General features: G+C 40.4%; 1 protein-coding gene across 4 annotated transcripts in view; it reads right to left on the bottom strand.

Annotated features, from left to right (window-relative positions):
* Positions 1-2,234: 2,234 nt before the first annotated feature.
* The window catches only part of LOC311298388 (RANBP2-like and GRIP domain-containing protein 5/6), a 103,111-nt gene continuing 88,878 nt past the window's right edge, over positions 2,235-16,467 (bottom strand). Inside the window, exons 18-26 of one of the 4 annotated variants that reach the window (XM_084421243.1) lie at positions 15,758-15,952; positions 15,410-15,487; positions 13,692-13,912; positions 13,493-13,610; positions 12,163-12,252; positions 8,344-8,507; positions 6,052-6,325; positions 4,805-5,139; positions 2,235-2,768 (exon numbers count right to left, since the gene is read on the bottom strand). In XM_084421243.1, coding sequence (XP_084277369.1) covers positions 2,463-2,768; positions 4,805-5,139; positions 6,052-6,325; positions 8,344-8,507; positions 12,163-12,252; positions 13,493-13,610; positions 13,692-13,912; positions 15,410-15,487; positions 15,758-15,952 — 1,781 coding nt within the window. In that variant the 3' untranslated portion in view covers positions 2,235-2,462. The remainder of the gene's footprint in view (positions 2,769-4,804; positions 5,140-6,051; positions 6,326-8,343; positions 8,508-12,162; positions 12,253-13,492; positions 13,611-13,691; positions 13,913-15,409; positions 15,488-15,757; positions 15,953-16,467) is intronic. The other 3 variants (XM_084421244.1, XM_084421245.1, XM_084421246.1) reach the window with 3 other exon arrangements.

Raw genomic sequence — 16,467 nt, 5'->3', positions numbered from 1 at the left:
AATACCATCTCTTTTCAACAGGTCAGGTTTGCCCCAAAAACTTTTCCAATTGTCTATGAATTCTATATTATTACACGGACACCACTCAGACAGCCAGCGATTCAGTGAACACAATCTACTAACTATCTCATCACTCCTGCGAACAGGAAGGGGGCCAGAGCAGATTACAGTGCCTGACATCGTACTTGCAAGTTCACACACCTCTTTAATATTAATTTTGGTGATCTCCGACTGGCGGAGTCGAACATCATTAGTGCCGACATGAATAATGATCTTAGAGAATTTACGATTAGCATTAGCCAGCACTTTTAAATTTGCTTTGATGTCAGGCGCTCTGGCTCCCGGCAAACATGTGACTATGTTCGCTGGTGTCTCTATTTTCACGTTCCGTGTGATCGAATCACCAATTACTAGGGCACAATCAACAGAATTCTCAGTGGGTGTTTCACTGAGCGGGGCAAATCGATTTGTTGTGGTAATCGGAACGGAAGAGTGGTTTTTTGATCCGCGACTAACTTTACTTTGAAACTTTACTTTATTGAGTAAAAACAGTGAAATGACAAACTTTAAATGAACTCAGAGCACTTGCAGTTACTGTTAGCTCACAATGTCACACACAAAGTCAAATTCAATAAGTTAAGCTAACTTATTACATTTGAGGAAACCGATTGCCTTAATTCTTTTAATTTTAAAAAACAATAGTTATGAGTATTCTGCAATTATTTCAGTTGAGTTTAATAAAAGTAGATTTACATTGCAGTCAAGAAATTAAGTGATTAATTAAGTGATTATTGAGCATTAGTGATTAACACCTGCTGTTAACGAGCAGAATCAATGAAGGAAAGAGAAACACAAGAACTACAACTGACTTCCAGCCACAGACTTAGATGAAATCAACTCAAAATAAAAGACGTTTAAATCTCTAAAGATCTCAGCAGAGGAGGATTAAACCACTACACAAGCAGCATTACCAGCTTCACTTATTACTAAACAGTTTGACTTTTGTCTTGTGTCTACAGAAGTTGTTATTGAGAATGAACAGAGGGTTAGATGATAATGATTTATTGAGTTTCATTTAAAGACACCATGATAGTGATCAGTGTTTGCTTTAGTTGGGCTCTTGACCCTTGACTTTATAACACCAGTTTTTCCTCTGGCTGCTGTAACTGAGTGTTTAAAAAACACATTTGTTATGGCACATACGCCAAAAGAAAATATGAGCATGTGGTTATGTTTGAATGATAAAAATCATCATTTAGTGACTTGATTCTCTGATCTTTTCCAGAGCCTAATCTCTGATTAGACAGGTGATGTATTACTTGTATTATTCATTATAATATAACTGATTCTGCTGTAAGGCCCATTGTTGTGACAATCAGATTTTAATAACCTCTATGGTATCATGCTGACTTACACAGTAATCAAGAATCAGCATATGAATCTCAACAATGGTAACCATTAAAAAAGTGATTTATGCCACAATGCATGCTGGGAGCCATGGATAAGTTTTGTATTATGGTAGTACCCAGCATGCATTGCAGCATGAATCATTTTTTAATGGTCACCATTGTTGAGATTCATATGCTGATTCTTGATGTCTGTGTGAGTCTTAGTAATGCAATACCTTTTCTGTGAAACTTTTTGTGCACAACTATTTGTAAAATCCCTCATATTATCTGACGGTCACAACATGGCTAGCTCTTATGCTGTAGAATCACAGTTTTGAGTAAAACTAATAAGTTGCCCTTTTAATCAGAGATCAGACTCTGAATGAAAGCAGTGAATCAAGTCACTAAATGATGATTGTCATCATCAGTCCTTCACCATCAACACCCAATCAGACTTTTCCTTGCCTTTTGTGCCATAACAAATATGTTTTATAAACACTCAATTATAGCAGCCAAAGAAAGTCTTACGTGTCCAATAGTCAAGGGTCAAGAGCCCAACTAAAGTAAACGCTGATCTCCATCATGGTGACCTGAAATGAAACTCAAATCATCAACTTCTAAACCTTTGTTAATTCTAATAAGAACGTCTGTAGACGAATGGCAGTAATAAAGTCAAAGTGGTTAATAATAAGTGAAGCTTGTAATGCTGTTCGTGGAGTTGTTTAATCCTCCTCTGCTGAGATCTTGAGATATGTAATGTCTTCTTTTATCTCCCGTTGATTTTGCTGTGGCTGGAAGTCAGTTGTAGTTCTTGTGTTTCTCTTTCCTTCAGTGATTCTGCTTGTTAACAGCAGGTGCTCATCACTAATGCTCAATCATCACTTAATTAATCACTTAATTATACAATTATCATTCTGGGATCTAGAAATGTTCTATAATTCATTCAGTTTGAGTTCTGTTTCAGTCATTCAAGTTTCGGTAATATTTGAGTGCTGTGAACTCAATTGTATTTAGTTAATATTACTGTTAGGTTTTACAGTGTAACATGAACAGAAGTTTGCTAAACGTAGAAGTTTACAACTGTCCACAGTCTGAGACGGTGATGGTTTTAGTGGGTTTGCCGTCCTTAGTGCCCAGCTCTGCTATTCTCTTCACCACATCCATGCCTTCTTTGACGAAGCCGAAAGCCACGTGCTTGAAGTCCAGGTGTTCTGCTTTCTTGAGTGTGATGAAGAACTGCGAGCTGTTGGTGTCTCTGCCGCGGTTGGCCATGGACAGCAGTCCCGGACCCGTGTGCCTCACGTCGAAGTTCTCGTCCTCAAACTTTCCTCCGTAGATGGACCGTCCTCCCGTCCCGTCCCCGCTGGTGATGTCGCCTCCCTGAGAGACAACAGAAGATAATTCACCTTTAATTCACCTTTGTGCGTTAACAGCCAGCCTATAATGGGAAAATCCACCCACTCATTTTGTTATATTCTCCATATAACATCCCACTACAGTTCCCACACCTGTACAACAATTCACAGATGATCATGACAGAACATGCTAATCCATAAGTGGAATTTAAGTTCACTCCACAACAACTACAGTACATAAATTCTCTCCATCAGTGACCCCGGTTCGAACATGTAAGGCTGAACATCGCTACTGACAAGTTTCTGACATTTTGGCTACTATGAGATTCTCCAGTTTTGTTATTGTGTAACCGAAGCATGAACTGTACAGGCTCCGCCCTCTCCTGGAAAGGGGGCAGGGAGCAGCACCTCATTTGCATTTATTATTGCATGTGTTTTCCCCCAAATGATCTGTGGGGTATTTAGAGCTGAAACTTCACAGACACATACTGGGGACACCCGAGTCTTATATTACATCTTGTAAAAAGAGACATAATAGGTCCCCTTTAAAATCAAATTGAATGCTTTTTTTAAGAATCTAAGAAAAAACAAATGTTTATGAAACATCCAAAACAATAAAATAACAGTAAAAACCACAATTTCAACCGTCACAGTTCAAATAACGCAATGAATGATAATGCAGACTCGCTCTCTGACAGTAGATGGCGCTTATGAAACAGCAGAAATACAGCGGTTACCCCGGTAAACACAGCATCATGATTACAGTTTTTTCGTCCCCAAATTTAAGACCTCTTGAAACGATAACTAAGACTTTTCTTTTACATTTAGTGAGAACATATGTGACCAGTCACGGAAAGTATGGACACAAGTCGGTTCTGGGGCATTTTGATTTATTCACATATTCTGAAAGTGTAGTATTCAAGCTTTCCAACGATGTGTAACATATGGAAATCTGATAATATTTGGAGAAGTTGTGGCCATTTGAAGGTAGGCACTCAAAAAAACTGAAATGGTAGAAATCTGCTTCTAAAGATTGGCAAGTTCTCACCCTTCTGGGAATGACAATAGGGCTCATTTACATCTCATTTAGATAAGTCATACCCCCTGTAAAGCTCCCCCTCCCCCTCCCCCCTGAATGTACCAATTCTACAAATTCTCTAAATAAAACATCTCCAGTTAACTGGCAGAGCATTCTTTTCGTTCGTTTTTTAAATAAGATACTAGCGCTGAAATGTGTTTTTTTTTTAATCAAGTGATCAAAGTGCTCGTTGCCGCGGCGCAGATACAGTGTTTACTCGTGTGGCTCGCGCACACACTGCATTGTCTTCACTCGACGCGCGCTTCAATCCGTTGCGTTGCGGATACTCTCTCTTCGTTCTGTTGAAATAACAAAATAATTCAAACGTTTGCGTGTCCCTGCTTGATATACAACCACTGATGAACATAATCGTTTTGATGAGAGAAAAAAAACTATACGAGAAAAAAAAAAAACCTATACAAGGGCGGATTATACACATCAATAATATAGGCGGATCTATGTATTGGCACTGACAACATGTATTAGGCTACATCTCATTAAACGACAAATTAAACCCCATGTAACCTACTATTTAAATCGATTGCTGGACATCGTAATGTTATTGGCGTCCATCTTCATTGAATTTTGAAATCAGATAGAGCGGCCAGAGCGCTGCATAATAAGTAGCCACGCCGGCTTATTCAGTATGGAAATACACACCGACAATGACACGCCCCTACTGCGTGCTAGAATCTCAGAAAAACAAGCCGATTTCAACATCAAAATGTACGCTTTTAAATATACCAATACTGCTATCTCAAACATGGAGAGGCTTCTTCGTGATCTCAACTAACAGATTCTGCAAAAAAACGAAAATCACCAATTTTGAAAAAAAAAGCTTCTTTCTCATTTTGCTCGAAAGTTGTGCTGCCGACTTGTGTCCCTGGTTTCCGTGATGGGTCACATATTTGAGGCCATAAAAAGGCTTAAATGTTATGACTTTTTAAGGAGACATGCAGTGTTTTCAGATGGTGCGGCCTCACCTGACACATGAAGTCAGGGATGATCCTGTGGAAGACGGAGCTCTGGAAACCGAAGCCCTTCTCGCCCGTGCAGAGAGCCCGGAAGTTCTCCGCCGTTTTGGGAACGATGTGAGCGAACAGCTCCATGACGATTCTCCCAGCCGGCTCGCCATCGACAGCCATGTTGAAGAACACCACAGGGTTGGAGTCTCGTGAGTGCGCCTCGGCCACGGACACCTGAGCGCAGTCGGCCCGTGACATGAGGCTCTGGCAGTCGACGAACGCTCGTCTGAAGGACTCGGCCAGCTCTGGAGTCTTGAACTTGGCCGCGAGCTGCTCCACCTTCCCGTCTCCCTCTGTTAGTGGGAACACACACATGTGAACAACACTGCCCAGCACAGTTTACACTAGGGCTGTCAAATAAAAATAAATTTTTTGAATATTCATAGAATAAAAAAAAATACTGCACATTCTAATTTTGGTGTGTCGAGAGGCCCGCGAGACATGATGACGGCGTTACTGATGCGGTTTGTGTTTGTTAGCTTATCCAGTACACAGCGCAGTGAGGCTGCGGTGTTAATCTGAAACATGGCAGGAAAAGGCTTCCTGCTGACGACAACCCACTCAGTTGGAGGGAAAAATCGTGCAACAACACACTTACACATCGGTCAGAGCTGTGTGTGTGTGTGTGTGTGTGTGTGTGTGTGTTCATCAGCTGGAAGCATTGCCAACAGAAAGCGCTCAGCACTCGCTCAGATCAAGTGGAGCGTCTGGTGTTTTTGATGAACAATATGTAGATGTAGTGAGTAGAAGTGGATTGTTTCTGAATGACAGTTTGCTATTGTGTGGTTATGTTATTCATTACGCTGTGTGTTGAAGTGTTTTCTCTCTCAGGTTACTGATGCACGAACAGTTTTATGCACTACTGTAATCTAATTTTCCTTGCATGCACATTAAGGAAATTATACTTTAAGAACAATTGTTTCAAAAGTTAATGCACTTTAAAAAGTTATTACTTTTTTACAGTAATTTAATTTCCAAAAGTTGCAATGCTCGATTTGGTTTATAATTGCTTATTGCGCTCGCTTGCGCCCTCTTGTGGGCATAGGAGACAATACAGTACTTTTTTCCTGGAACATTAATTATTGCCTAATAATAATAATAATAATAATAATAATTGCCCCATATTAAAGGAAAGAAATTCAAGTTTATCTTTTCAGCCATTCTGCCAGCCCTAGTGTCCAGCGGATGCGGTGCGAGGGCTGTACCTGAGTAGTCGGTGGCGGTCCACACCAGCGCGTTGGCCGAGGTGTTCATGGGCTTGAGCTCGATGCTCTGGCTGATGGTGTGGTTAGCACAGACCTTCAGCACCTGCTCGCGTCTCATCAGCACACGGTAACACTTCTTGACGGGGTGGAAGAGGATCTTGATGTCTCCCACGCCGCGCTCCTTCCACTGGTTGAGCTCGCGGTCCCAGCGGTAGAGTTTGGTTCTTTCTTTGAACAGGATCTCCTCATCCTCCTCGCCAGACTTCACCTCCACCTGCAGGAGTCACGTCAACACGTCAAGTCAGCTACCTGTATAATACCCATCTAAGAGGGAGGCTAGTGCCCCCTAATGGCGAGGAGAAGCATAACCTCGAAGTGTAACCGTTACTGTTGCTACAAGCTCAAACGCAGGCTCTGACAAAAACAGTTTTATGAATGTTAACCCTCTGGGGTCTGAGGTGTTTTTGGGGTCCTTGAGATGTTCTGACATGCCCTGACATTTGTGTTTTTTTTCAGTTGCTTATAAACATATTAATGGCAAAAAAAAATTACACACTATTTAGCACAAACAGGGCTACCATAATATGTGAGCAACAAGAATGTACATGTCTGCATTTTTGAGAGAATAATGTTTATGCGTGGTTATTGAAAAAACTAAAGTTTCTAAAATAATAAGGCCATAAAACACATACTAAATATGTGCCAATAAGACTTTTGTCTAATAGATGTCATTGCCTAGTGTTTTTTCTTCAAAATGATGTGAAAATCACCCTGCCTAATCATTCACATAACACAATACATTGATTTGAATTTTGCAAAGCACTTTCTGTTTGGAAAGGCAATATGCGGAGTGGGCGTCACAGATCATGCATATTTAGTGGTTCACACCTTAGGAGACAATGGGGCCTGCATACTTAATTAGCCATTCATTCAGGTGAGTCACTGAGCCACAAGAATGCAAGAGCAACAGTTGGAAGCATCTCAATTCTTTTTTATTTTTCCACATATTGTGCTTGCAATTTGGCCTATAATATCCAAGGAAAACATGTCTAGTAATTGTGCAGTTAATTCTCATACTGTATTTTCAGTTTTGGAATATTTATCCTCTCCCCAAATTTGTCACTAATAAAACACAATAAAAATTATTTAAAGAAAAGGCTTATATTTACCTTTTAAAAGTTTGTTTACATCTACCTTGTAAATATATTTTTTTATTAAAAAGGTTACAATTACAACAACAATTCAAGTGTAATCTTTCTTTGTAAAAACTAAAGTATACATTTTATCATACATATTTCAAAGTTAAGGATTTGATTGATTATTTGATTACTTTATTTTTGACAAAACATACTATATTTAACATGAGCAAATATTGGCAAACAAAAGCTTATTTGAGTTGGCAGATATTTTATGTCTTATATGTCTGTAACATAGGTCTTTCATTTTTATTATAAGAAATATAAATGTTAATTTGCAGTTTAATACGTTGCTTATACAAATACATTTTATTTCAACATATTTCAGTCGATTTTTACTCAGTATAGCAATACAGTTTGCTAAAACCGAAACATTCATTCACAAACAGAAACGCCTGACTGTACTTTTTATGAAATATTAGGGCATATAAATGTTAATTTTCAGTTTAATACGTTGCTTATACAAATAGCCTACATTTTATTTCAACATATTTCTGTCGATTTTTACTCAGCTCAGTATAGCAATACAGTTTGCTAAAACATCATCATTCATTCACACAGAGACGCAATTTAAATTTAAACTGTCTTTTTGCGAGCTGTGATAAACAGAGGGTTAAACCTTTAAGAAAAGGGATGAGACAAAATTATTAATTATATTTAGATTCATTTTAAAATGTATGCTTCAGATGTTTAGATGTTTAGAAAACTCACTCTCTTAGATGGCGCATGTGGAACAGCAGAAATACAGTGGTTAACCTGGTTAGATCTGTAAACTAAACAGCGCCGCGCTTCTTAACACGATTTACACATTATACAGAGGGAAAATGGGAAAAAATGCCATCAAAACTTTCTGAATACATCATATAACTGTGAAAGCCTGGGCCTGTAGAAGGAGCGACAGCATCATGTTTTTACTGTGAAACGTGCAGCGCTCACATTTAAGTAAATCATAGCCGTATTAAATCATAGCCTCTTCTCCTTCACTGATGTTTCATAAGCAATAACATTAAACAATGTGCTGTGCTTTAGCAAACACACTGCGCATATAAAACTCCGGTTAATCGTGCGGCCCTGGATCCACCTCACACACACTCACCTCTGGCAAGGACACGATCGGCTCAAAGTGGATCTCCTCATTACGGGGAGATTCGTCATCACTGCCCTCCTCTTCTCCTTCATTGTGTGCTTCCCCTCCTTCATTTCGCACTGGTGCGCTACCGAAGACCGTGGCACCGGCGTTTGACCACGCAAAATTAGCATCTACAGAAATAAACATGAGCATGTGAAAACACTAAAAACATTACACTGCCAAAAGATATACTGACAGCAGCATCTCCCCCATCTTGAAAGAAAAAACACATTATGAAACACATTATGAAATGTTTTTTCTCCAAAACACGCTGGCCACAATTATTGACACCCATTATTGTCTTAATGCGGTGAGGAGGAGAGTTTGAGTGGACAAAGACTCTCCAAGGGTCACAGATGGAGAATTGCAGAGATTACTGGAGTCTTGGGGGTCAGAAAGCCTAAAAATATATATCAGACAACCCCTACATCCCCACATGTTGTTCAGGAGGGTTTCAAGAAAAATATATACTGACAGCAGCAGTGTGGACATCACATATGAGTGGCTTATAAAAACACAATGAGAGAGAGAGAGAGAGAGAGAGAGAGAGAGAGAGAAAGAGAGAGAGAGAGAGAGCCTGCTCTTGCCAGCTGACCCGAAGTGTTTGAGGGCAAAAGACACTGCAAGAGCTCCAGACAATTTATCTGCATTACTTTGACTGGTTCGGCCCACGCTCCATTCACAGGGTCACTCCCCAACCCGGTCTGTGGTAACTACCCTGCAACTTGAACTCACTCCCATTATCACCCCTTCCAACAGGAATTCCCTGTGAAGAGATCGGTGCCTGTAATGGTGCCTGGGCATGCTCTGGGCAATAGTGAATCCACATCCACCATCTCGAAAGAGTCCGGATCCCCCAGGGCAAGTGCGAGAAGGTGCTCTGGACTTATACTTCATAGAAGAAGCCATGTTCAACTGGTAAGATGAGAAAACTTATTTTCTTGGTAAAGCATTGCACTATGCTTAATGTTTCATTTGGCCTGACGCCCTATGACAACTGGTAACTTGTCTTTTGGACAGTTTAATCTTGCCAAACTAACACGAAGCGTACTGAAAAGGGCTTGTAGCCTGGATGCCGCGAGTGAAGTGATGTAGGATGGGTAACACTTTAAGTTGACATAGTTACATGTTACTACATGCATTTACTCCAGTAATAACAGTAAATTATACATTGTTAGTACAGTTGTGGTCAGAATTAATGGCACTCCTGGTAAATACGATCCAAAATGGCTGTAAAAAATAAATCTGCATTGTTTATCCTTTTGATCTTTCATTAAATTTTTTTGCAAAAATCAAACCTTTCACTGCAGTAAATGAGTGAAAGTAAAAAAACAAAAAACAAAACACATTATGAAATGTTTTTTTCTCCAAAACACGTTGGCCACAATTATTGGTAGCCCTAGAGTTTTTCACAAGTAAAATAATAAATAAATATTTACATTTGTTTAGCACACCAGGGGGACTAGGAACATGAAATTGTCCAGCTATGACTTCTTGTTTCACAGGAGTTTAAATATGAGGAAACACAAAGGCCAGATTCCCTGAATCATCCGTCACAATGAGTAAAACCACAGAATATAGTTCTGATGTGCAGCAAAAGATTGTTGAGCTTCACAGAATAGAAAGTGGCTGTAAGAAAACAGCTAAAGAATTGAAAATCCACATTTTGACCATCAGGGCAATAATTAAGAAGTTATAATCAACTAAAGATGTGACGAATCTGCCAGGAAGAGGCCGTGTGTCTATATTGTCTTAATGCGGTGAGGAGGAGAGTTTGAGTGGCCAAAGACTCTTCAAGGGTCACAGATGGAGAATTGCAGAGATTACTGGAGTCTTGGGGGTCAGAAAGCCTAAAAATAATATATCAGACAACCCCTACATCCCCACATGATGTTTAGGAGGGTTTCAGGAAAAATCCTCCTCGCTCCTCCAGAGATAAAGTGGTCAGACACGACTGGATCTTCAGAAGGGACCGGATTCTGTGATCAGATGAAACACAAAAAGGGCTTTTTGGCATCAAACCCAGCAGATGTGTTTGGAGCACACAGGGATGAAGAGTCCCCCATGCCTACGGTTAAATACACTGCTGGATCTTATATGTTGTGGCCCATTTATTTGCTGGAGGTCCTGGACATCTTGTTCAGAAACATGGCATTATGGATTCTAGCAAATACCAACAGATCAAAAATCAAAACCTGACGGCCTCTGCTAGAAATCTTATAATGGGCCGTGGTTGGATCTTCCATCAGGACAACGATCCAAAACAAACATCAAAATCAACACACAAATGGGTCACTGAGCACAAAATGAAGCTTCTGCCATGACCGTCCCAGTCCCCTGACCTGAGCCCTATAGGAGAGGAGTGGCTGAACTGAAGAGGAGAAGCACCAACATGAACTTGTGAATCTGCAGGATCTGGAGAGATTCTGTATGGAGGAATGATCTCTGATCTCTGGTCAGTTATTCTCCAAACTCATCCGGCATTATAGGAGAAGACTCAGAGCTGTTATCTGGCAAAAGGAGGTTGCAGAAAGTATTTAATAACAGGGAGCCAATAATTATGGCCAGCGTGTTTTGGAGAAAAGCATTTATTTTATAATGTGATTTACCCCCCACTTTCAATTCTTTTACTTAAATTAAAGATTACATGTTTGCAAAAATGTTTTTAATGAAAGATCAAAATGATAAACAATGCAGATTTATTTTTTACAGCCATTTTTGATCAGATTTACCAGGGGTGCCATTAATTCTGACCACCACTGTAACTAACCCTAAACCAAACCCTAACTCTATATATAAGAACATGTAGTTACTGAACATTACTCAGTACCTAGAGTAAGTACAATGTAACCGTCACCTTAAACTAAAGTGTAACTGTTTAGGGCCAGCGCTGCTGTTTATACAGGAAGGGGCGGGGCTTCCCGGGAGCTCTGCCGGATAGGCCTGACTGTATAGGGCTTCATGGATGACCACACAAGAGTTTCCCATAGTGAGACGGAGCGAGTCGACCGAAAGAGAACCTGAAAAACACTGTTTCATTTGTATCTTTGTTCTATTGTTTTAATTTGTACTTGCTAGTAATTCTATTATTTGTCCTCATTTTATTACTGACTGATTACTTGTCTTTTATAATGTTTTACATTTAAATTTAATTAGGCTAGTAGTTTTTGCTGTTGTATCAAAATCGGTAAAATACAGGTATCAGTGAGCAAAAGAGAAAAAAAAAACCTTTAAGTAGGGCTGTAACGATTCCTCGATTAAAGTCGAGTCCTCAATTTAACAAAATCCTCGATTTTACCCGTGTGGAGTAACCAGCAAAATACCGGAAGAGGCGCTTTCCAGACGAGAATCCATGAACCGCATTATTACACCGTTTTCTAAGGCTCCACGATCTCTGTTAACTAATGACCCATATTGTAAAGTGTTAGCTATTTGTATTTTAAGTCATTTTATTTTAAAGGCTGTTGTTCACTTGGATCTATTTTTATTACCACAATTTTGTTATCCGATTTCTCGATGGAATAATCAGTAGACTACTCGATGACTAAAATAACCGATAGCTACAGCGCTAAACGTTAGCATCGGCATCAGTGCATCCCGAACTGAGACGTCCTGTCCATGTGTGTTGATGAGAGCAGCAGTTCACCCCTCAGACAGTACGTGTGTCCCTCTCTCTCCTGAGCTCTGGCTGGGACTACACCTTCAGGCTAGATTTCTCATTCTCAATATGGAATAGTTGGAATATGGAACTGGTTTAACACGGGTTAAGATGTAAACAGAACTCACCTTTTTTGCCAAAAGCAAATTCTCCTGAAGTCTTTGCCAGGTCTGCAAATGTAAACGCACTCTCAGATGCAAAAGCAAAAGGAAGACCTGCTGGAGAAGAGCAAAGACGTCAGACGAGAGCGAACACAATCATTCAGACTTTGAATGAACGTCCCTGAGCTTCACTCTCTGACCCCGGGCTGGACTCCCACATGTCAGAGAAGCGGTGGTTATTATATTAGCCCACTTCCCCAAATACAGCATATCCTGTCTGATTAGGGCTTACAGATGATGGTGTATTATAGAGAAGAAACTGGTTCAGCTGATATCATGGTTTCAGTGATGTTTTATCATTTCTATCCACCTTATTCTTCTCTAAACAATGGGCGCTGCCATAACGACGACTCCGGTTCGTAGCGCTTGACCTGTACTAGTAGCGAGAGAAGTTCAATTTCAACGCTAACCACTCTAAACGTTTACTTTATTGAATGTATCTGATACGGAACCGGACATGGGCATTATCTTATGCTCGAAACACTCAGTTTCTTAAAAGTTTGAAATCTTCTTTGAATTGTTAAAACAAATAACAACAGCACACGAGGAGCTTGAACTCATTCTCTCGCTGCTAGTACAGGTCAAGCGCAACGAACGGAAGTAGGAAACCGGAGTCGTCGTCATGGCAGCGCGCATTGTTTAGACTGAGCAGAAAAAGGTGGATACTGAGGAAAGAAAAAGCAGCATCCAGTTCTAATAATAAAAATGTTCCTTAGTTTTGGTTAGAAACACTTAACTTGCATTAACCTGAACCAAAGTAATAACGGTCTTATCGTCGTGTCAGTGTGTTTTCATTTAGTGAGTTCTGCTCTCTTGTTATAATCAATGACCGTCTATGCTGCAAGATGAACCTCTTATTTATATGGTGTTTGCACTGTGTTATGATTAAAGCATTCGGGAGAGTTTGCAGACATGACTGTGATTGGCTATCTTTTATACAACAAGAGATGATCTAAATCTAATGCTGTAATCAACACCGTTCACAATAGATCATCTCTGCAGCTGTAAGAGTAGAAGTTTAGTTTTCAGAAGAGCTCCACGTGTAGAACTTATGTCATATGCAAAGTTGTCAGCCAATCACAGGCGTGTCTCCTTTCAGTTATCAAACGTGTCAGCCAATCACAGGCAGTTATCAGTGTTCTGGAAATGGTTTTTCATGTCAGAATCCTTCTTTAATACGACAGATAAACGGCCCTCTGCTGCTCTGCTCTTATAGTCAGACGTTAAATGGAGTGTGTCCAGGGCAGCGCTGCTGTAGAAGTGAGCGCTGACCCGAGCATCGGAGGAACACCTGTACCTGCAGTGGAGCTGGACTCGCTCTCGCTGCTCCTCTTCGTGGAGAGGTCAATGGGGTCAATGCTGCCGTCCGCAGGAGGCTCTTCCGCTGCTGCATCATGGGAAGGCTTCGGCTTCACCTGTGTATCCAGAACAAGACACATGAGTCAAACCGGTGCTGCTAATCACGTCTCATGTCAGTGTTCAGAAAGTCCTCTGACCTGAGCGTGCTGCAGTGTGTGTAGCTCTGCGCTGAAGTCGTCGGGTCGCTCGGAGTCGGAGTCGCTGCTGACGCCGCAGAGGAAGGTGGGCGGCAGCTTCAGGCGTCTGGCTCTCTGCTCCTCGTCTGCAGTCGGCTGCTTCTCCCACACTAGTGTGACCTCAGAGTCTGCAGACACACACTCTCCATCAGTGTCTGCAAACACACACTCTCCATCAGAGTCTGCAGACACACACACTCGCTCTCAGCGCTGATAATCCATGACAATAGCTACTTATGGCACACATTCTAAAAACACACTTTGGGATTAGAAAGTAGTTGTGTTTTAACACCCTGAAGTCGACCGTAGCGCTGGCGCAATAGCCTCGCTTTTTTTCTTATCAGTGCGAATCTTTGCAGCTGTATCATACAAATAAATAGTTTAAAAAAATCATACATTGTGATTTCTGGATTTTTTTTTTTAGATTATGTCTCTCACAGTGGACATGCACCTACGATGACAATTTCAGACCCCTCCATGATTTCTAAGTGGGAGAACTTGCAAAATAGCAGGGTGTTCAAATACTTATTTTCCTCACTGTAATTCAAAACTGTTAAATGTCTACTTTTACTTGTGCACACAAAAACAAAATGTTGTGATTTTCGCAAAATAAAGAAAATAAACATGAAGCGCGTTTACCGTCTCTCTCATATTTATAATTTATTTGTGTGAATTTTAACTAGAAAAATCACAATTAGATTCTTCCCCAGATCAGGCCGTTTACAGTAGTTGTTTTATACAGGGACCAGATGCCACTGATGAGTCCTGCTGACTTCAACATTCACACGAGTCTCTGTACATGAACATGGTAAAGTGAAGCAAACACCTTGGATATGACAGGTATGGCGATCAGGAACTGTTTCAGGAAAGGCACGAAGGTGTGTGACTGTTCATGTCTCGGTTTAGATCAGCCTGTTCAATAATGGGCCTTTTTGTCCTTTGTATCTTAGGACTGTGTTGTGTTGTAAATAAATCTAAACAATCAAAAAGCCATTCTTTTAATCTCTCCACATTATTTGTGCAAGTTCCCTCACATTCCCACCTGATAGGGCCATTATGGGAGGGTCTTTGTCTTTCTCAGGTGTGAAACACATCAATATTCATGATGATTCACACCTCCTCGCATACAGCTTTCTTACTCAAAACTTACAAAACATGTCTTACAAATTTTAAATCATTATGTTTTATGTGATTGAGTGGGCACGATGATTTTCAGTTTTTAAGCAAAAATTCAAGGCTACATGATACAATTTTCAAAAGTCTTGTGAACAATCAGTAGAGAAATGTGTAACATTTTACCATTTATTTGATCCCCACTAAATAATTTTTTTCACTTAAATGCTCAGATTTTATAAAATTGTGCACTAGTGATTTTTCTAAATAACTTTTGCTGCTCTATTATCCTCTAACCTAATTTATAATAGTATTTTTTAGATTATGAATAGATTTATTATTAGATTATGAATATAGCCTTCTCTTACTGTGGCAGTTTAAATCTTTGCAAATAAACATCTTAAGAAATTTGTTTTTTCAATTCCCCTTAAGAGGCCTGTGTGTGAGTGCACGACTCTTGGGTGAGGTTTAACCACCGGGGGGCGTGGTCAACGGGAAATCACCCAGAGGTGACGCCCCCCACCCCTGTGGAAATAGGCCTGCCACCACAGCTGGAAAAAACCTACGGTGATCCGACGCCCCGTCAGCTCCGTCTGGATACAGCTTTCCTTTCAGATTCCTCACTGCGGTTTCAAAATCTTCATCTGTGCGACACAGAGAGAAAACAAACGTGAAGCACGATTAACCACACGGTCGAGGCCCAGACACCTGCACACTGATCTGACAATCATTCTTTACAGCCGTTTCAGAGTTAGTCAAACTTTAACAGTATTCACAGCTTCTAATTAAACAGAAGCACAGACCCCGATAGTTCTGGACAGATCTGTTCTCAGAGCATCTGCAGCTTCAGACATGTGCTTCACTGTTACAGGGGACAGAAACCAGACTTTACTTCAATACAGTTTAGATCTTACCATCACTGTCATCGTCACTGACGTATCCTGGGACGTTTTTGTAACAGAAGAACGCAGGAGGAAGCATCAGTCGGGCGGCCAGTTCTGCCTGCTCTCTCGTTGGCTCACATTCAAATATAATCTTAACATCATCATCATCATCATCATCTTCATCACACGCGTCCGGAGCGTTCTTCTGTTCTGACCCAGACAAAACTGTGTCAAAAAGAATACGAAAAAGAATAGTTTCAGCTAATGCAACAACAGATGTTCAAGACAAAGTTTGGAACAACACGACTGAAGCTTTCAGAAACAAGTCTTTTACAAATCTGAAACCGAAGAGCATGTAACAGACGCCACAAAACCCCTCATACGTCTCATCTAGCGTCTGCAGTGACGACATTTCACACCAAACATTAGATCAATAATAAAGACACACACACATGCAAACACTCATGCTCCTGATCAGACTGTGTGAAAAAAAGAGCATCCAGCCAGAAATGTAATCCACACATTTTTTCTTAACTGCTCAATTACATACAACTCTGAATCAAACTAAATCAAGGCATCAACAGCCACTGCTGCCATTTAACGTCATGATGTAACGGAAGCAGCATCACATCTTTTCTTCCATATTGTGATGAATGTCATATTTGCTCAGATTATTAGAAAGAAATAAAAAAAGTAGGGCGGTGCTTGGTTCTATTCACTGGTTGTTGACTGGATGTTGA

The sequence above is a fragment of the Rutilus rutilus genome, assembly GCF_951802725.1.
Source record: "Rutilus rutilus genome assembly, chromosome: 10".
Lineage (NCBI taxonomy): Eukaryota > Metazoa > Chordata > Actinopteri > Cypriniformes > Leuciscidae > Rutilus > Rutilus rutilus.
The sequence above is the reverse complement of the archived record's forward strand: the minus strand, read 5'-3'. Positions and strand labels throughout refer to the sequence as shown.